This window comes from Platichthys flesus, chromosome 23 (assembly GCF_949316205.1).
Source record: "Platichthys flesus chromosome 23, fPlaFle2.1, whole genome shotgun sequence".
Taxonomy (NCBI): domain Eukaryota; kingdom Metazoa; phylum Chordata; class Actinopteri; order Pleuronectiformes; family Pleuronectidae; genus Platichthys; species Platichthys flesus.
In genome coordinates this window covers 6,676,739-6,698,788 of record NC_084967.1, presented here as the reverse complement: position 1 = coordinate 6,698,788, position 22,050 = coordinate 6,676,739, and the positions used below count along the sequence as shown (strand labels likewise).

The 22,050-nt window shown below is 39.2% G+C and overlaps 1 protein-coding gene across 1 annotated transcript in view; it reads right to left on the bottom strand.

Moving 5' to 3' along the window:
• Nucleotides 1-2,060: 2,060 nt before the first annotated feature.
• The window catches only part of LOC133948944 (copine-8), a 73,215-nt gene continuing 53,225 nt past the window's right edge, over nucleotides 2,061-22,050 (bottom strand). The window contains exons 14-20 of the mRNA XM_062383040.1: nucleotides 15,253-15,299; nucleotides 13,851-14,032; nucleotides 13,037-13,164; nucleotides 11,342-11,444; nucleotides 9,374-9,431; nucleotides 9,011-9,084; nucleotides 2,061-6,185 (exon numbers count right to left, since the gene is read on the bottom strand). Of these exons, the coding sequence (XP_062239024.1) occupies nucleotides 5,997-6,185; nucleotides 9,011-9,084; nucleotides 9,374-9,431; nucleotides 11,342-11,444; nucleotides 13,037-13,164; nucleotides 13,851-14,032; nucleotides 15,253-15,299 (781 nt within the window). The 3' untranslated portion in view covers nucleotides 2,061-5,996. The remainder of the gene's footprint in view (nucleotides 6,186-9,010; nucleotides 9,085-9,373; nucleotides 9,432-11,341; nucleotides 11,445-13,036; nucleotides 13,165-13,850; nucleotides 14,033-15,252; nucleotides 15,300-22,050) is intronic.

Here is a 22,050-nt window from a genome sequence, read left to right as displayed (position 1 = left end):
TAGTTCGCTTTATGAAAGTTCAGGAACCATCATAAATGTTAATGAAGCTTTTCTCCCAGCAGACTCCAGAAGAAGATGTTTTTCACAAATATCTGAAGATTGAATGAGGACCTTTTACATCAAGATGGAGAAAATTGGAGAAAGTTATATTACACAATATTACCCTCTCTGCTGATCCCTGTCATTCCTTAGATAAATACATTTAAAAAAAGCAGTGAAAATAGGATCCTTCCTTCACCGCTGTCAGATTTCATACACAGATGTACAAACTTCCTCTGAGCTCTAACCTCAGCACCTGTCTGGCAGCCGAGCCACAATTACAGGCTTGATTTTGAGCGAGACCAAGTGTGAAGCCAGCCGAGGGAATTTGACACATAATGAGGCAAATTCATCAGCCAATTTTGTCCGCTATCTAAGTTAATGCAGGTATTAAAAAAAGAAGAAATGTTTGGACCAACACCTGACATCTTATCTAATATACAAGAGGATGTTGATGGTGATTGATCGGACAGGGTGACACTGCATGCACACTTGATTCCATCCGCCTATTACAACACTTACAAAAGCCGTGTCTCAATTCAGGGGCTGCATCTTAAACGGATGCGATCTTCTCGGCCAATGTAGATCGCCTCCTTTGTGGGCTGTGTAGATCGCGAAGGCCAAACTGAAAGGAGACGATCTGGTCTACAGAGGCTTTTCGTGATGGGCGTCAGTTATGTCCGTACTGCTGTTGCCTGGCGGCAGAGCTGAAGTTGGATATGATGACAACGTTTTAAAGACCCTTGTACTCTGAGATGTTTGGTTGATGTCTTGAAACTTGCTGATACATTATAAGAAGCAGGGAGACTGTGAGGGTTGCACTTCCAACAAGTGGAAAAAAAGATTAACCTCACACCATGACTATGCAAAGTGATTTTTATATGTTAAATCTGCATCACATTGAAACGCCACTCACTCTGGGAATGCAACAACAGTTCGTAAACTTTTACAATTATTTTTTCACAATTGTAAACTTTCAACTTTTAAAAAGCTTTGTTGATGTTTTTGTGCATTTCGGGGTTTCAATATGTTGTTATGCTATATCGAGGGAAATAAATAATTCGGTTAAACTCTTGCAATAAATACAAAGATTGTAAGAGTCAGTTCAATCGTAGCTAAACTCCTGACTTTGTACATTTCCCAAAATACCTTTAGACAGACAGCATAGCAGTATTGGTGCCATACAGTGAAGGTAAGTCTTTCACACAAACACTGTATTGTTTCATTTCTTTGTTGACATCCTCCATATTGTTGCTCAGATAACTGACATTTGGAAACAAATCGTATATTGTTGAAGCTCCACGTGCCGCAGTAGAAGGTGCCGTGTAACAAAGTGAAATATCTGATGGTGACAGCTCGTCAATGCACAGCGAACGACACATCCTCACATATTTGTTATCGAGCCAGAAACACATGCAGAGAGTGAGTGGGAAGAATACCACTAATTAAAGGCCTAATCATGTATGAGGCAGGCGGAGACGAAGGAAGTTACCATGTAAACAGCAGCTCACATGGACACACATGATGGTGTTTTACTGATCAAGAGATCTGCCAAACAACTCGCTGAGTAATTGTGGTGTTGATGAATGAAAAAGCAGATTCCACAAAGCTGCTGTATTTCTGTGAGACGGGGCTCTGACAGTTTTACTGATTGCCTCTTTAAACAGGTGACAATTAATTTCAGACATAAAAACTGAGAATACAATATTTTCCTCTTTCATATTTCGGCAAACAGTTGCCACCTCAGCAGGCAGATGGCAGATTTAGATTGAGAGAAAGACTTGCCAGTGACCTATGTCATAACCAAATATAGTGTAGGTCATGTTGTGCATAAGCATTTAGTGCCTGACTCAAGACCAGTGCTTCTGTATCTGTGTATTTTTTACAATTATCTTGTCTGAGGGAGCCAATCAGATCCATCAGTCCAAATAAGGTGAGAATGGAGAGAGAAAAGGAGAGAAAAGACAAACGGTAAAATAAAAGAAGATAAAATGAAAGAAAAAATACAGTGCTGCAAAATGTCCAGAAATTGTTGTGTTTAATATGAATAATATTTTAAAAATCCATAGTTTGATACAGAAATAGTCATCTATTATATATATATATATTATCAGACAATCAGTACTTCAGCCATGCTTTCTCTGATTAATCACCATTTCAAAAAAGTACAAGACAAATAGTTTTTTCTCATACTTGTGCAAAGGAAATACACTAAAAAGCAATAGAAACACTGACACAAAATAGATAAACGATCAACTCCTTTAAACAAGTCATTTTTCTGAAGAAGGCATCGCACAATTCAGAGAAAAATTGGTGAAAGATTTAAGGCAATTTTGTACAGGTCATTTTCATACATAGTTTTACATTTCAAAACACTCAGTTTTTAACAAAAGGAACTGGTGCATCCTTTGTAAAACTGCCCATGCAAACATAGTGCACGTTGTTAAGAAGATATGACGAGCATACAATATGTTATTTGGATAGCTTTAGTAAACAAAAATCCGATGTGTAACCTCACATGGTATATTAAAACTCTCTTATAAAGCACATACACAAACACAAACAATCGCACACACATTCAGAAGCATATGCGTCCAAATCATACTTGCATCTAAAAGAACAGACACACACATATACACACTCTCTTCTTCATGGGCTTAGTAAGCTTATTGAACTGTTGCACAAACAAATGTGTATAAAACATAAAAAAAAAAGTTAATTACGTATTATTGTTGACACTAAGCAGACCACCACAAACATACACTTATTAATAGAGTAGCAATTTGTGTCTGTGTGTATATCTGCTGCAAATAAGGCCAATACATTCTTATTTTGATACGCAACTGAATAAATGTTGATACTGAATTTTATTTCAAAATATACCATATCTCAAATCTGACAGCTTCGATATGTTTTCATTTTGAACCCATATTTACATGAACCTTTTTTAGAGGTGTGCAATTGTCTTATTTTCGCAATTTTCAGGAAATTTGTTTTAGTCCCTCTGATCATATGAATGGATATGATTGACTGATTGCCATTGGTAAGCCTTGGTGTAAAATTTTCCTTTGAAATTTTTCTGTTTGAATTTCTCCAGTCCAATTTCAGCAGCTTGATTCGAATCAACTTGCACCAATATAATTTAAGTCACTGGAATAAACGCATTAACGAATATTTCTCATTTGTGAACAAGAGAAATAATAAAAACATACAAAGCTTAAATTACCTAAAAGAGATAAGAGGGTAATCCAAACCATATAAATGTACATACTTTTAAAAGTAGGAAAATTTGTAATTTCTGTTCCACATCAGTGGGATCAAAATTTAAATCTTAAGTATTGCATAATAATTTTATAATTAAGTATTCAGTTGTGAATGAAATTCAAGAATTTATGTATTTTTTCTGCTCTCATACTGTGTTCTGTCCTTGTCAACAAGCCTTGTGCAGGGATTTGGTGAACTGAGAATGTAATAAAAGCGGAAGTATTAAGTTAGTGTTCACTGAAGAACATGTAGCTAGAAATAGGAGGTAGTATGCTGTTCAAATACCTCGGCAAGATATTAAATCTAGGCTGTTTGTGAGTCCTGGGATTGAATCTGTGCAGCCAATTATCATGTCATGAAGAGAAAAAGCTTTGATAGTCTGATGTGATCATTAAATTTACCTAGATATTGCTACGTCTGACATTACTTTATCAGTTTGCTGACCAATGGCAGGAGCTACAAAATCAGTAAGAAGTTAACAAAGGAAGATGGATAATCCGACTACGCAGATTATTGTTTACCAACCAAAGATCTGGGAAATCTTGTCTGTGGATAATGAATATGGTAAAAATTAGACCTGTTAAGACGTTGGTGCAGCTCGTCTTTTATAAGACGTCGGGGTTAGTTTTTGGATGAAGTAGTTGTCAAAAGCGTTTTCAGTAATTCATACAAAATAAAATATAGCATTACATTTTATTTTATATATTATAATATCATAATGTATAATTAGAAATTTTGATTTAATATCACTAAAATGTGTGGTTTATGTATTACACAGTGTATGTGTAACAAATTCATTAATCAACAGTGTTCGATGAGCTGTTACTTGTCTTTGAAATTTAAGGTGTAAAATATCACCTGCAAAGAATTTAGTTCGCTTTTCAAAATGCTTATCGAATAAGTTTTGATAACATGAAGTGAGTGTATGTAGTAAAATGTAGTAAAATCCTGTTTTGCAATGATACCATCACTTGCTGCACAGTAATTCACATATTAATGATAAAATGTTCCTTCATTACTACTTTTTGTTAAGACTTTAACATTCCATCTCTTGTTGTCTTAATATAAATACTCCATTTATTCATACACAGATTCACGATCACTCATCACTTCAGCACACTTATGTTATAATCTCATTCTTCATTTAACACCATACAGAAAAACGATCACTCCTTAAATTATAAAGTTGTGGGACATTGTGTGACATTACACAAATCATCCTTTTACATATGATTGGCACGTATAAGTACACGTCATAAAAAAAAACATATAAAAAAGCTATATCAAAGGTGCAATTTAAAAATACACATCCCAAAAAAATGGCACAAAAAAGCAAACATAGGGAAACTGTGTTTTTCTTTGCATTTTTGACCACTGGGCTCTTTTTGCTCAAACAGTTTCCCATTTGAGAGCAGCTGCTGTCGTTTTAAAAAAGGGCCAGGGACGTGGGTGTTAAGACGACGTGATGAGACAAAACCCCTGGGGCATGTGGGCATCCTATTGCCAAGGCAGTTTGAACGACAGAGACAGAGACGGAAAAAGAGTTGCTGTGTTCCCCTTCAACAATCAATATATGCTACATATAATACCCTCATACAGGGCCATCACATCTCTGGGAAACCTCCTAAGCTGTTGCATGGGAATACAGCAAGTAAAAGTGACAAAGGCATAAAAGAAAGGAAAGAAAGATTGAGAGAGAGAGATAGACAGGAAGAAGATAAGTTACAAGGTGACTGACAGACAGACAGGCCTGAGAGCAGTGCAGACAGACAGGGCGAAGTGACAAACTGAGAGACAGACACTCACCCTCTCTACAGGCGTACAGATAGTCGGACAGATGTGAGAAGAAGAGGTAGTGCAGGGCCACTAAATGCATGCACTTGACTGAGGCTACACCCATGCAAAAGGTTAATACAAACACTAGAATACAGTACAGTACGGTACGGTACGGTACGGTACAGAAGGGCTACCAGGACCTGCACTGCTGCTACCTGACACACGCCAGGAGAGAGAGAGAGAGAGAGGGAGAGGGAGAGAAAGAGAGAGAGAAAATTACATTGGAGAGTATTAGAGAGAATTACAAGCTTCGTATTGAAACAATGTGAATATAAAAGTATCAACAGTAGAAATCCTTGTCTGCATTTACTGTAAACAATGAGTTATCTGAGAGAGAGAGAGATAGAGAGAGAGAGAGAGAGAGAGAGAGAGAGAGAGAGAGAGAGAGAGATGTCCAGATATTTACAGGATCAGTTAAGATCAGTGATTCCTTTGTTTTGTCTGGAGACATTCTCTCTACAGTGTTTCTAAAGGTCGCTCCTTCATTCCTTTTCTTCCTCACTTCACAAGGTGGATCCAGGCAGACAAAAATGTATTCCCTCCTTGATTCCAAACTTCACAAACTCCCAAAGCCTGACCAAATTTCCCAGTCAAGTAAAAAAGAAAAAAAATCCAGACAATAACAGGAATGCTTGACAGTGGTGGAAGTAAACAGACTCTCATTGGCTTTTCCTGTACTCAAAAGCATCACTCTATTGGCCCGATATCCAGCTTCCCGAACACATGAAAGATCAACGTGACCTACGACGTCAAGGCATGGAGAGCGGCTTCAAGGAAATGGAAGTATTTTGAGCCAGTTAAGTCAGTTAAGTGAAACCCCTGGCTCAAAAAAAAAAAAAACTTCTCTGCATCGCACTTCAAATCTGAGTTTGGAGTGGTTGGCCCGGCGGCGTATAGGGAGGTGGTGCGGGTGACGGCTTGATCCCACGGGTCCTCATGTAGGAGAGGAACTGGTCAGGGATTTCGGCCAAGACATCTTTGGCGAGCCGGGCCATGCTCAAGATGTGGTTCCCCGTCCGGTCGATGTAGTCCCTGAACGGGACGAACTGATGAGGGAGGAGAGGGAAGAAAAGAAGAGATTTTAAAAAGAAGAGATAGGAGGGTTTGGAAGGGGAGAAGGGGTCAAGACATTTCTCTTAAGCCTTTGAGTTTATTCTAATGTAAGCCGCTTCTGTTCAAATGTCCAGGTAAAGGGACCCATCCCAACTACATTTCGTCAGGTTACGATTACCTTTAACCCTAATCACAACTAGCACTTTGAATTATTTTCTTAATTCTTTTCTAATTTTTACTTTAGTTGATTGAAGTTTACTCTCAAATGGAGATACAGTTAGTTTTATTAAGAAAGCGAATGAATTCACAGAGCGGAAGATGGCATTAAAAAGAACAGATGGAGAAGAGATGGTGTGAAAGGAAAATGAGGAAGGTTGAGAAAGTAGATGAGCACAGGACTAATAATTATATGTATGAGCACAAAATAGAAAAAGCTTAGAAAAAAGTCAAACAATATCACATAATAAGTCCCCTTAGTTTCTAGTACAAGTGGAAGATGTGCTTGTGAACTGCAAGATGAGTTTTGTAAAAAAAAAAGTACTCCAATCCAGACCAGAAATTGGCGCTGCTACAGAGAAGACAGTCACAGCTAATTAAGACTCTTCAGGTTTTCCATTTTTGCTGAAATGAAACTCTACTGTCTGATTGTCAGGGACAAAGGAGGGGATGGACATTAGGAGCAAAACTGGTGACTGAACAGCAAAAGTAGACACAAGAATTGTGCCAATTATTGATATCAGGTTTTAGTGAGGATATCATGGATTCAAATCAGCTGATGCTATTCAGGGTGAAATTGACCAGTTTCAGCTTTGGGACAGAGACAGGAGATAGGCACAGAGCCAGCAGAATACAGATTTCAGACGCTTCTGCATTGGCTTCACATCTCAGACCTGGAGTCGAAGTCCATATTTATTAACCACAGTCTATGGGCAAGACTACTGGCTTGTTTATAACCTGTCCACAGATCTCAATAATAATACTACTGACAAACTATGAACATCTGGCTAAAGTTGAAATAAAGATTGAATATTTCTGACTGCATTATATGTACAGTATGTTTATCTGTCTTTGCTGGCACAAAATACAGGTGTGAATGCACTATACTCTCTTCTTGGATGTCAAATGTTTCATTATATTATGAGCTACAAACCATTTTCGAGGGTCACATCACCACAAAACAGGCACTCAAGTTGACTTCCTTCCCTTTAGTTTTATTTATATAGTTTTTCAATGTTTTGCTGAAGAACCCATGGATGCATGTTGTTCTTGACTTCTTTAGCTAACAGGTCACAGTGTCGCAACACATTATTTACATCTAAAGACTGTGCTGCCTCCTTCACAACCTTAATCCTGCTGTGATTTAATAAATGCTGACACATTTCAAACCGTTTTTCATGTCACAGACCGTCACTGGTTATATGCTCTTACATTGCTGAATTATACAGAGACAGATCTGAGGATGTCTCCTTTTCATTTACTTAATGAGCGGTTGTCACCTACAGTGACAGGATCATACAAGGGGCCAATTTATGCTGAAAAACCTTGCAGCGAAATGTAAACCTCGCCAGTGTCACTCTGGGTTATTAGCCTGCTGATAATGAGAGCCTGTGGGTAGAGCTGGTGTAATGGTCCACCACTGATCTCAGCTTTACACCATCTCCAGGTCAGCATAGAGAGCCAGTGTATGTTTGTGTTCTTCAGCTGTTAAAAAGCCAACTAACGAGTGTGGCTCCCTCGCCCACGTGGGTTCAGGTAGCAAAATATGACAGTGGCGGTATAAAGGTCACAGAGCAGAAAATCTGACTTTGACGTGTCAAAACTGAGCAAAGGATCACTGAATTTTTGTTGGTTTCAGTTTTTCTCGCTGTCTTGATGCAAGGGAATTATATAAATATGCAAAAAAAAGAAAAAGGGATGAATGTATGGTTGAGCACAATCTAAGACAAGAAGTGACATTTTACGAGTGACTGCTGATGACACGCTTCACTCTAGACTTTTTAAGATACAAATTTGCCTGAGGGTCAGAGCTCAGGGTGTGTGCTCATCCACTTCAACAAGAAAGTGAAAAACAGAGAATCTGAGATTTGGCAGGCTTCACAGCAACAGGGGAGCAAATCATTATATTTGTGTGTGTGTGTGTGCGTGTGTGTGTGTGTCTAGTCCTTTGGTTCCCTGGGGTCGAGTTGACCAAGTGGCTCTGCAAAGACAGAGTTCAGCAGCCTACACAGGACTCAGGTTTTTTAGCTACGCACTTGTCACATGTGTTTTGAATCTTTTTCAAAATATTGTCAACAAATGACTTTTACCAAGTCTGTGTTACCAGCCAGGCGAAGCGGGCAATTTCCCAGGGGCTCCTGAACTCTTGGCTTATTGTGTGGTAACTGTTGATGGTGATTTAATTAAAATTTTGTGAGACAATATTCATCACGAAAATATAAACTGTCATTAGTTAAATTATCTAGTGTTGAGACCTTTACAATTTTAGTTCTGTGCATCTAAATCCCATAATGTAACTAAACTAATATGTTTTGTTACCACAAAGGCAAACACTGGGACAAGTGTTATTCCAGTAGTGAGAAACTAAACAATACACAGAAAAGGGGGGAAAGACAGGGTTAATAAAGGCCCAGCTACTAATTTTTGCCTCGGTTTGACCTAGTGATGTTTGAAATCAGACAAATCGAAAAAATGATGGTCAAGAATCTCCCCTATCATATTCTATTTTGATATTTATCAAAATAAACATATTTAATAAAAGAGAGTTGTAAAAAAAAGTAGTCGTTGATAGTTTGAGCGAAAGAAAGAAAGACGTGTGTACCTGAACGATGTCTCGCTCAGCATATCGTCCTCTCGATGAAATTCTGATTTCATCTCCGTCCAACTCAATCATGGCTAAGGAAAATAAAAGTGATAAAAAACAGGTTAGGCTGATAGAATGGAACAAATGCAAACCAAGTATGTGGATATTATTGATTAAAAGACCCACAGATCACAGAAATAAACCAGAAAGACATCAATTAACCACAAAATGTAACCAGTCACTAGAGATCAATAAGAGAGTTTGGCTGAATGGATTTTCATGGTCAGATCCCGTGACTAAGCAATTTGATTTCATGTGAGCTACATTTTTTACCAACAATTCAATTATTAATAACAAATTCAAACGTTCTTGGTAACCTACCATCAAATTCCGCAGGTCCGACCCCCACAATGATGATTGACATTGGCAGACATGCTGCCTGCAGGAGAGGAGAGGAGGAGAAATAAATATGAGACATTTAAAAAGTCTTCAAACAATATTTTACATTTGTACATACGTGGGCCATTAATACAGCTGAGCTACAAATGAGCTACATGTCATATATGGGCTAGACTTTGTCATCATCCGTTGTAAATGAGCCCCTCAGAGATCTTTTCATATCTAAGCCTTGCCAACATTATATGACATACAGTACGTGTAAGCATATGTGTGTATCTTTGCTGTGTGTGTTCTCTACAGCACCTCCTGGAGCGCTGCGTGGGTCGAAACATCGCAGTGAATAATATTAGAGATGAGAGAGAATCAACAACCCGCGCTTCTCTCACTGACAGCTTACAAATGACATGTGTTTGTGTTCTGTGTGTGTATAGGTGTCAGGAGTGTGTGTATTAGAAAGTGAGGGCCAGCAGTGTAGTGTGTATTTGAGTAATGTGTTGACCTCAGGCAGTAGAGCAATGGATGATCTTATCAACAGATCTCAGTTAGTTTTCGCTCCCTTCCGTATGGGTCCTCTCTAAGTCTCTACTGCCCTTTGCTCTCTGTTTGTTTTTCCCTGTGCGCTCATATCGGCGGACTCCTTTTCTCCGCTCCTCCCAGCCTCCCCTGCTCTTTAAAGGCCTGAGATGGATCAGTGCTCTCACAAAAATGGCTGATGTTGCCCATTCCTTTAGTTTGCATTCTACACAGCACGCCAGCTTCCACCTGGAGCCCGCAGTGACTTGACAGTGATGGAGAGGACAGACGAAGGGCGAATAAAATGTTGTCAAAAGTAAGGACGGCAAAGAAAACAAGTAAGAAACAAATTAAATAGCACTTGTAAAGGCTCCCCAGTACAAAAAGACAATATAAAAAAGTAATTACAATTTTTTTACAACAAAGAAAAAGCTCATATATTTGGCCTTATGAAGGCCAAATATATGAGCTTTTTCTTTGTTGTCAAATACATTTATAAGCTTACAGTTATGACGAATCAGCCTAATTAGGAACTTATACCACAGCCGTTTTCCATCTTTTATTCAAATACACACATGCTAAAATGTAATTAGTCCTCTGGGCATCACAGTGCCTCTCATTTCCATATATTTGTTCATGGTTTTATATTTATGCAATGGCTTGACTTAACACTATGAAACATAACATACTGTTGCTTAGTTAAGGCATAATTTGGAAGTGTTTCCAATGGTATATTTTTTCATTTAGTTTTATAAAGATCCCTATTCTGCAACGTTTTCGCCCACTTTCCACACCATTCAAACAGAATTATAAGCAGCTGTTGTCAATATGTTTATACAAGTGACTGACATAACAATCTGAAATAATCAAAAAAAACAAAATACCGTCCCCATCTTACACCCACAGTTATCCATACAAGCTGTATTTCAGATACAAATGTCATTGACTTTAGGTTCTAACTAAATTGGCGGCTTTTTTCTCTTTTATTATGTGTTGTTTTCATCTTTTTTTGAGGCACAGCTATTTTCCTTTTTTGAAAGAAATGTGTAATATCTCTAACTTGTATCAGATGCTTGGGCCCCAGTATACTTTCTTGTATCATTATTAAAAGCAGTGACATGCATCATACATTTTATGAACTTTTGATCTATTTTGATGGTCAAATGTGATCTGGGCACGATGGCTTTCCCATTAATGTTTTTGTTTGTGGCGCAGTGACGTTGTTCCTTCCAGGAGATTTGATTCCCTTTGTTTCAGTTTTCAGAATGCCTCGTCTCAACCAACAGTACATCTTCGCAATCTCCTTCATTATTAAGGGGTCATATACATCTCTTTAGACCTGCACGGCCAATGTATGTTTAAGGACAGGAGCAGTGATCATAAACAAAGCTTTAGGGTGGATGTTCAGGTGTTGATACCAACAAAATACGTGCTTACGTTAACAATGGACTCCTTGGTCTGTGCCATGTCTGAGATGACGCCATCAGTGATGATGAGGAGCACAAAGTACTGGGAGCCATCTTTAACTGAAGCTGCATACCTGTGTACAAAAACAGACACCTTTGTAGTTAATTCTATGCAACCATCATGTCTGTTGTTTACAATGATTATTCATTCCTTAATCAAATAAAGCATCTATCTGTGTGGTTTTAATTTAAGCTAAATACATAACTAAATCATTTAAAACATCATTTAAATTTGATATATAATTTATATAATTTGAATAAATCGCTGAGCTCCTACTCGAAGAAAGAAAAAACTTAATGTGTCAAGTGTTTCTATCTTTCTGTCAATTCGACAGATGCTTGGCTTACTATGGTTTTCATTCTCTGATGTTCACAGTGACCTTTCGCTCTCATGTGAGTCATGATCCGACTAACTGATATTTACACAATGAGATTATTTCATTGGTTCAGTGTCTGTTACGTCACCTTTCTGCACTGGGAGGCTAGATCTATGTGCATGTGCATTCATGTGCAAAACGGATGACTTAAGAGTCTACCACTGTGGATGATGACAACATCACAGATGGAGAAACAACTGAAAAGAAGAAAAGAGAGAGCGAGGGAATAGTAAAGTTAATAGTAACTTGGATGCATGTCGGAGTGAAGCAACACACTGAAGAGGAAAAGGGTCATTTTTTTAATATGAGGTGGAAGTTGGATGTAGAGATTTACACAGCAGTGGTTTTTACATGCATGAATTTTGAATTTGAAACGCACACATGACAAGAAGATACATCATGTTGTTTGGTGAGTCAGAGAGGTATTTTTGGTGAAACTAGTTGTTTTCCCCTGCTTGTAAATTAAACTGAGCAGAGCAAAACTGCCCTCCAGCTCCAGCCATTTACATAAAGACATGGGAGTGATGTATTATCAAGATTTTGATGTAATTGTAAGTCTAACAAATCAGTGATAAGTTTGTGAAGAAAAGCAAAAACATGAGGTCATGCAGATGGGGAAAGAGGAAAGGGGCGTTCAGGTGACAGTACAGGCTGTGACGTGTAAAAGATAATTTGCTGCCTCTGTGCTCACGCTGGTTCCACCATTTTCCTTCACTTTCCTCTTCTTTTATAGCTATGCAATTAAGATGTCACTAAATTCTATTCTAAATGTGTGAAGTAACCCAATGAGAGACTTCACTTCAGCACATCTCTTTAATTACACACTTGCATGAATAGTTTATAATTTCTTTCTCTCTCTGTTTTTTATTTTTGAAAACTTTGACTAGATCCTGTGTCTGCCTGGCTTTCCTGCAGCATGAATTATGTTCCCCCCCGAAACCTAGACACAAACAAACATGCAATCAGCTGCCGGGTACTTTCTCTGTTTGCATCCTGAGCTTTTCTCCCCCCCTCTTCCTCTCGCTCTTGTTAGCTACCTGGCAACACCCGCTGCACTGAGCTTATTAGGGATAAATCTGAGAACACATGTTGAGTGTCAGTCACAGAGTGAAATGTACTTTGTGTTCTTTCTCACTTCTGAAGCTCATTATACAGCAAATATTCAAGACTAAAACTTTTTGCATGTTGTAAAAGGAAAATTTAATGTTAAAACAAGATAGTGGATAAGTAAATGTAGACAAGTGCTGACAGGAAATTGAGACATTTAATCAACAGTGTTTTTGTGATACCTGGCCACGTGGTTGATGACAGGGGAGAAGTTGGTGGGGCCGTAGAGCTGAACAGACTTCAGACTCTGATAGTAGGCTTCCATCACACCTTCGATACCTGTACAGTATGGGTTCTGAGGATTCCCATTCTGTGTTTAACACAAGAGGAGACAACTGATTTACAGTATGCTATTGATTTTAGATGCATTCAACAGGTCCAGGCACAGAGCCGGTGCAGATTGTACAAACAAGCTCAGGGATTATTTATGTGTTTTGTCTTGAAGGTACGTACAAACAATGATTGTTAAATACAATTATCTCAAAGGATCTCCCAGACCTGCAGGTGTTTTTATTATATTGTCAACACAATGACTATCAGTCAACCCTCCAACAGGTTGTGGTTTCATAGACTGTATATGAAGATGGACAACATGTTTCCACTTTGCCCCAATATCCAGCCGGTGTCTTTACGGAAGTTATTGGGGAAAGGACCCGCGGTGGTGAGGTCCCGCTGATACGAGTGCTCAACCAGTCAGGCTTAGCTATCAATCATGATGTTTCACCCCATTTTTATAAAACTAAACTTGCTGGAAAAATGTGCCCTTATCTTTGAGAAAAATAAATATAAACTGGACCCATCCGCTAAAACTAAGGAGACAGGGTTTCTTTCCTATACAGCAGCCAGCCAATAGGGGGCAATTAAGATACTTTGGCTTTACTTTTTCGGGAGCAGCCACTTCCTCCATGTTTATATGCATATGCTATGTGGTTTAGGTCTCCAATCCTTCCTGCCTTTATCCAACCCCTGCTTCCCATCCTAGTCTTACTCTCTCACCAAAGCAAACTCGTGGGAGACTCGTCCGTCAGGCGGTAACTTGGCTCCGAAGCCCAGTGCAGGAAACATTTTGTCGCTGTCGTAGTCCTGGATGATCTCCCCAACTGCCTTCAGGGCCATGGCATAGGCGTTCAGCTGGTAGGGACTCATGTAGTGGAGTGAGGTGGGCTGGGCTGGGTTACCTGTTTGTGACAAAGGGAACAGACACAAACCCCATCAGAAAATTCCCTGTGGGCACAATAATGTACTAGGTAGTCTAGCACATCAGTCAATGGTAAACCAAGATGAAACAACAGAATTAGAGCCCGTGGATATTGACTAGCTGAATTTACTTCTTTGGTTTGATCCAAGTTCTATCCAAGTCATCAACTTTTATTATTTCTGCAGTCAGAGTTTGAGGTGCTGAGATTAAGTATATATAATGCTATTGTATTAAATGCAGCGGTTTTTATATATTAAACATATATCAGCAAAAAAAACATGTTGAATTAAAATGTCCTTCATTTAACCAAGTAAGGTAAGGAGAGACCTGGCCAAGACATAACATCATAAACATGCAGTTTGACGCCCTACATGGACATTTATGATTTGTTTTGGTTGGACAATCTTTGAGTTGTGTAAAAGTAAGTATTTGAGGGGGAAGGAAACAAAAAAAAATCACAGATAAAAAGAAAAATGTTAATTTATTTCAGAATTTCACTGTTTGCCAAAGCTTGTCTGTATCAGCATACATCTGTGATAAATGGTTCGTAACAAGCCACAGCTTCATCGCTTAAACTGATAGATATCTAGTGGATCACCATTAGTGCTTTTGTATGACACCACAACATGCGCATGTCCACGGATTCCATCTCAGCATCACTGATGGAGCTAAATTGACTACTAATGAACTTAACGTCCAATTAATATGACTCATGGTCTTGATCTCCCTGTACATGCCTCTTCATTTCACGATTAAAGTCGTGTTTTAATAAATTGCAGAACACTACTAGGCTGAGTAGCCTCCATTTGGTGTTGAGGTTTTAATGAGAGCCAGACAAGATCGAGTACACCTCCACCTCAAACACATTTTTTTTTACATCCACTGCCTGAAAGCTCTCATTTGATTTAATAGGATCTGGCTCTATTGCTGCTGCCTGTCCTGCTACAACCGAGCTAAAGGGTAGATGGATAACATGGTCCTTCATCACGGACATCATGGCATGTGACTATACTCAGCTTTAGCTGCCAGGTATGATAGAGAGGGATATTAGGAAACACTTGATCTTTCCCATATGCATATATTTGTATAAACGCTCCCTGGGCATTCAGTGCGTTTGTGTGTCCCTCTGTAGGTCTCCGATCTAGAGTGTGTGTGTGCGTGCACATTCAAAGTGTCTGTGTGTGTTATTTGAAGGGTTACCATTGGAAGCTGTGAAATCAATGGCCACGGTGAAGTTAATCTGGGTCCTTGGAAGACAAAAGCAGAAAGATTATTATTAAATCAGCAATGCACATACACACACACACACTCACTCACTCACTCACTCACTCACTCACTCACACACTAAGAGGTTTCTTAATCAAATATTTCAGTCAATAACGAGGCAATTGACTGACAGTCAGGCTACTAAAGCCCCAAAAGTCACCATCATAGAGATTGTGAAAATCATATCACATAGTGTATAATGTCTTTTCCCATAGAGTGTATTTTGATATCAAATTAGGGTGTAGCTAAGGATTAGGCAGCTCTGTATGATCATAAAACCTAAAAACCCATTATTCATGTCACTAGAAATACTAATTATGAGATCTTACTTCCTGATTGGATTTGACTTGACTTATTGCCTAAAATAAACTTTGAATTAGCATTTTCTGAGCAACAATACAAACAATAGCAACAGAAATAGGAGAAAGCATGACCACAAAGAGAGATGTAACCCAGCAGCGAAAAACATCACACATCACAGCACCCAGCATGAGAGAGTGGCACCTCTCTCTCCATCAAAACATTTCCTATCTTGTTAACCTGCGGGAGCAGGATGTGGTTAAGCGCTCTGTCGGCCTGTCACAGCTTTTTCACGCCAATCTCTGTCCACTGACCTACACTCAGTCACACACAAAAAGCCTCCCTGTCTGTTTTATACACATCCTCTGTATTCGGTTATTGTCAAACAGCCAGTAGCTCATCATCTTTTTCACTTCAGAGTGCCTTGTGAAGTGCCAGCACTGCGCTGTCGTAAGGGGACTGAACAACCGGGAGGGAGAGAGGGAGGAAAAGGTTCAGGAGACATAACGTCCCCGTTGAGACTTGGTATTAACATCCATCCTGAGAGATCCGATCACAAGAAGACAGCTCTTAGTATGTCTGTTCACACCTGGTATTAAAATGCATCCTGATGCGTCTCCTGTGACCACTTGTGATCCGAGCTCACTTCCCCATTTTTTTTGCAAATACACATGTACGTCGTTGTTAATGAAGACCAATGGTGTTGTTTTGTTGTCAATCTGTTTGCAAATGTGCCCATTGTCATGCGTTTGTATTCGTGAGTGGAGAGAGAGAGCGGAGTCAGGTGTGTGTGTGTGTGTGTATGTGTATGTGTGTGTATGACAAGATTCATTTATATACCTATAATTGCAACTACATAGTCTAAACCTTCAGTACATTTTTTCCAAGCTCAAAATGACTGACAACCAACAGTTACCATCACTGTGGGAGATTTCATCACTTATTGATGTGAATTAGTGGATGAACCAAGGGTGGTGAGACCGTAAGTCAATAAGATTCTGTCAGTGTCATAGTTGAGCTAAATTTCAATTCAATGGGCAAGTCATCTTGAGCTTGATTGGTATCTTATTTTCTGTAAACTGTCTATGTTGTGAAATCTACTATATTTTATTCTGCAGCATTTCTTTGTCATGTCGTTTGAAAAAGGAGGAAATACAAAAACAACTTTGATTTGCTTCAGTCACATCAGTGGTTATTGACCCTTGTGAACGCCTTAAGATCAATGTAATTTTACAAATATTAAAAGTTATATGTATAAAAAGTGACAAAAGGTAAATTATAGAGAGATTAATAGCTTGGTTTGATTCCTTGTGCAGTAGCCTTTCTTGGGAAAAGCTGCATGGACAAGGGGAGCGGAGAGATCTGAATGAATTCTGGTCAAGCTCTTCATACAGGCACCAACAAGCTTCAACATTGCAGCCTAAATTATACATGCCTGAACAAGCCACAACAACAATGTGAATTGGAGGATGAAAAATAAAAAATGACAAAAGGCAGAAAGCTAAAAAGGAGGGGGAGAGCATCTCATGATTAAACACGGCAGCACAAAAAAAGACAATGTCAGTATTCATCAGGAAAATGATTCAGAACTTTTCTCTACAATTTAAAAAGGAATTGCTACTAAAACAGGAATTGGCACTAGCAGCTCCAGAACAAACGATATTGGCTGAATACTCTTCAGAAACTGAGTAACAACTACTGACTCATGATTATTGATCGCGATAACAAACCCCTGCAGTTTGACCGTGATTGTTTTGCGTCAGTCAGTGTCAGAGTTTCTTGCTTTTACAAAGAGAGCAACGTCTAACGTTTGACATCATAATTTTGACTCTTATTTGTATGAATATTAATAACCTGGCCAGAAAACAGCATACTCATGAAAAAGGTCAACCACATCCTCTGCACTAATCAGACGAGAATTTCACTAGGACATTGGACATGCCCAACTGTCTCCTTATGAAACACTATTTAAATTCACTAGATCTGGATTTTCAAACAGATCTGCAACAAATTGCAAAGACTGATAAATATTAGTCCCCTAAACGTGCCTGACTTTTTCATCAAGACCCATTAAGTATTCTCACAAATCAAGGAATATGTTGAAAAATGCCCAATCATACAATGTAAAGAAAGTGAAAAGAAATTCCTGGATCCGCCCCTTGATTCTGATTCTAAACCACAATTTAATGAGTTCGGACCCATAATACATCCTTTCACCAAGTTTTGTGGAAATCAATCCATTAGTCTTTGCCTAATCTTGCTTACAAACAAACAAACCAACAAATGGATAGGGGTGAAACCATAACCGCCTAAGCGAAAGTAATAAAAAAGGTTTGTTTAAATGGTATGTTTCATGGTACAGACAAATATTTGTTTATGCAGCGGTTGTAGGAAACAATACAACACACACACCCCCACCCCCCCCCCCCACCCCCCCCCCCCCCCCACACACACACACACACATACACACATACACACATACACACATACACACATACACACACACACACACACACACACACACACACACACACACACACACACACACACACACACACACACACACACACACACACACACACACCTGTCCTTGTGGATACACAACTACTTGAAAAGCTAAAGGAGATCAGCAGCGAACAGACTGAAACCTGAGAGGCAAAATGCTCTTGCAGGGTTGATAAGGGATTTCCACAGGCAATGGTTTTGACCACAACATCACATAACTGAGTTTCAGCAGAGGGAGGAGAAATGTGAGCTACACTTTCCTTAAGAGCAAAACCTTATCGCTCTGTGTCCTGAAGATAGATGAAAACTTGAAGGGCTGCTACCAGCTTCATCGTGTCACGTTTTTTTAATTGGCTGAAAGTTCACCTCAACCTTTTGCTTCAGGCAGAAATACTTCTCACTGGGTCCTCACTTGGGTAAATAACAGACGAAAAAAACACACTTACTATAAAACAAAGGGAACTAATAAATTCCACTTTATTGGACTTAAGTGAGCGTGCTCTATCAGTACCAGATACAGTCAGTTTTTAATCCTTAAAACTGACTCTATGATCTGTTCTAACCTCTGTTTGCGCGGTGAAGGGTTTAAGTTAGAAGACACATCCTTTATCAGCACCACTGGGTATTGTGCCTTACTTTAATTTCATCAAATATATAAACTGTGAAAATCTAATAAAGACAGGGATGAAGTAAAAGTTGAGCTGCAAATTACATGCAAAAATGAAACACTGTCCAATAAATGAATCAATACAAAATGTATAATTCTGTAGTCTACAAACAATATTGACACAGTAGTAGACTACAGTAAGTTGACTTGTTAACCAGTCTCTCAATACTGTCCATTAAATTTCTTTTCTAATTGAAACCCTATAAGTGAAAAACATCCATTCTTTTATCAGGTAGCTGCATCAGCATCAGCATAAAGTGTTATTTGCAGCTGTATTCTTTATGTTTTTTACGTGATTATGATTTTACTTGATTTAGTGTCACGTAATTTCCCCAACTTTGTTACCACTAGTCATTCATCTTTATCTTCAAAACAAAGACAATGTTGGAGAGTTTAAGATCATACTTTAATCATTTTTTTGAATGACAGGCCCTGTAGCATTAACTATATTTTGTATGTTTTCGTCTAAAAGTGAAAATATTCTATTAAAGCAAAAAAATAAGGTGAAAATGTTCTTGACAAGTCTCCTTTCCACTTATATCACCATGCCAGAAGGCAACGTACGCAAGAGTGCATCCAGTGGCCTAAAAACGGCATCAGAGATTGTGCTACGTGACCTCTCTTGATGATATGTAAACAGATGTGTCTGGTGTCCATCTGGTTTGAGAAGAAGAGGAGGATGAGAAAGAGGAAAGATACACAGCTCACATCTGCATCGAGTCAAGTTAGTCTAAACATGGATATTGGGAAAAATATTATGTCTTATTTTTAGGAATAACCCATAAGACAAAATGGCTCCTTTAAGAGATTTGTATTGTGAGTGTCTGCTTTCTCTCTTTAATGACAGCCTCTCAGAAAGATTTCAATACCAGCAGAGGTCCCTCCCGCTTCTATTCTGGTATCAATTCTCAATTCACAAACCAAAACAAGGCGAAACAATATCTGTCACTGTGACTGACAGGTCCGCCATGAATGCACAGCTCCAAATGAAAGATATAGCCAACAATTTGTTGTACTTTTTTTGTTCTTTTTAGCCCCATGCTCGTGAATAGAGACCTCTTTATTCAAATCCATGGGTGGTGAAGATGCTTTATCGGAGGCAGTGAAAAGAATGAGTGCAGCAATGCTCTGGGATTGAGATGAAGCCTTCTTGAATCAGTCATTTATGCTAATGCTGCCGGCAGATCATGTTCCCAATTAGGTCCAAATGAACAATTAGCTGATTGGGTTGGATCTGCGAAAAGAGCTGTCAATCAGAAGAGAAAGAAGAGAGCAGCAGGGAGGAGAAGCTGTGAATAGATAAAAAGACATGAGGCGAGATGACAAAATACCTGTGTCTGATAAGACGGCGACGTATGAGGGGTTTTGACTGAGAAAGTGCACAAGAGGGTGAGGGGGTGAAGGCAAGTGTGCTCTATGGTATGTATGCACTAATACAGTCTAATTAATTCAAATTTATGTTGTTATATTTTCTTTGTTTTGCTGCTAAGAATTCATTTTGTCAGTTCATGATCTAGCTACAGCAAGGCGGCCATAGACCATATATGTATGAATGGACGATGTGTCTCCATTTCCTCCCACTAACCGGGAATGAAGTCAAAATGTCCCGGAAACAAATGCTGCCATCTTGCTACAATGGCATTACATGGAGCCATAGTCTGCACATCAGCAATTTATTGGGGAATGAAGACACTACTCTCCCGCTGAACTGAACTGATAATCACAAGGATTTTTATTATTAATCGATGATGTCGGAACATGACTCCGGATTGTTCCGCTCACTTTATCACTGATGTCCTGACTTTCTGCGTCACGGTACGTTACATGTGTCAAATAAACTCTAGAGTGAATCACACAAACACAAAGTAAACATCAGTCCTGTCCGTGTCCTAATAACTTGTGATCAGTGATGGTGTTTATTGTTAAAGTGTAAAGTGAGCACTGGTCAGAGGAGGAAAAAGACTCTGACAGAGACTCTCACATAGGACAACTGCACCTTTAATTAGCGTCTTTCTGATCCTGAAGCAGCACTGGTTTTAATAATGCAGCAGCAGGACATTACTAAAACAAGGAACGTATCGGAAAACCTGAATTGATTATGTTCTGTCACTGCATTTATGCAGAATCGACCAAGTCTGCATTGCCATGCAACTAAGAATCGTGAAATTTCCACACCTCGTCTAACCGTATTGCAACTGGACTAAGTAAAACTGGATAATTTACATCCATTTAGGTTATTAATGCTTACCTGAGAGTATTATAGTGCTCTCAGATTGACTTGAGACTTGGTGATGGGAATTCTCGATCAACAGCGACACAGCGAGTACACATAATTCAGAACACAACGTGAGAGGACACACATGTATCCATCTTTCTGCAATAATCAAACTAACAACCTTTGTCCAGACTGATAATACTCGACACATGATTACAACATGCATTAATTACAAACATGAAAGGTCAAACACTTTAGTGTCACTTGCATCCCCTTAAACATCAACATCATCTCCATCTAATATCTGAATCTGACGCACACAAAGTGCATTCCTTATGCTCTGTGGATCAATAGCAGTTGATCTGTGGTCTAAAGCCTGAAACATGCTTCTGCGTTTTCACGGGCCCGTAAGCGCAAGAGCCCTTCCGGGTCCCTTACGTGCTTATGTATCCCTCCTTACGTGCTGACGGGTGTCGACCCCCTTTTCTAAAATTTACGGCAAAGCTCCGCAAGCTCATTCGGCCCGCAAGGCTGTGATTGGTCTGCTCTACATCCCTTCTGGAGCTGCGTTTCCGGTTTCATGCCCCATAATACCGGCAGAAATCACGGAAGATTTAGAAGAACGAATATGGACCAAATAGAAGAGCACTTGGCAGAAGATATCCGATAGTATGATCACTTGTATAACCTGTCACTGACTGGCGGATTTGTCCGCCAGAAAAAGGCTACGAGGAGCCGCAGTGGCTATGTAAATAAACAATCGACGAAGAAGAAAGAAGGCGTCTCTCAGGTCGTCTTCGACAAAAAGCATTACTCCGCCTAGTGTTCTGGCGCGGAATTGCTTTGTAAGACGCGCAACGGTTGGGGAAGCATGAATGAAAACGAGTCTTGCGCCACAGCGGCGTGAAAAGACGCAGACGCAGTCGCAGAAGCATGTTTCAGGCTTTAGTCAGGAGGCATTTTTTACAGGCTCATGTATGAATAAACTGTACACAAAAAGCTCCAAGGAGACAAAGTCCGTCTCCTGTTTTACAGAGTTGCATTT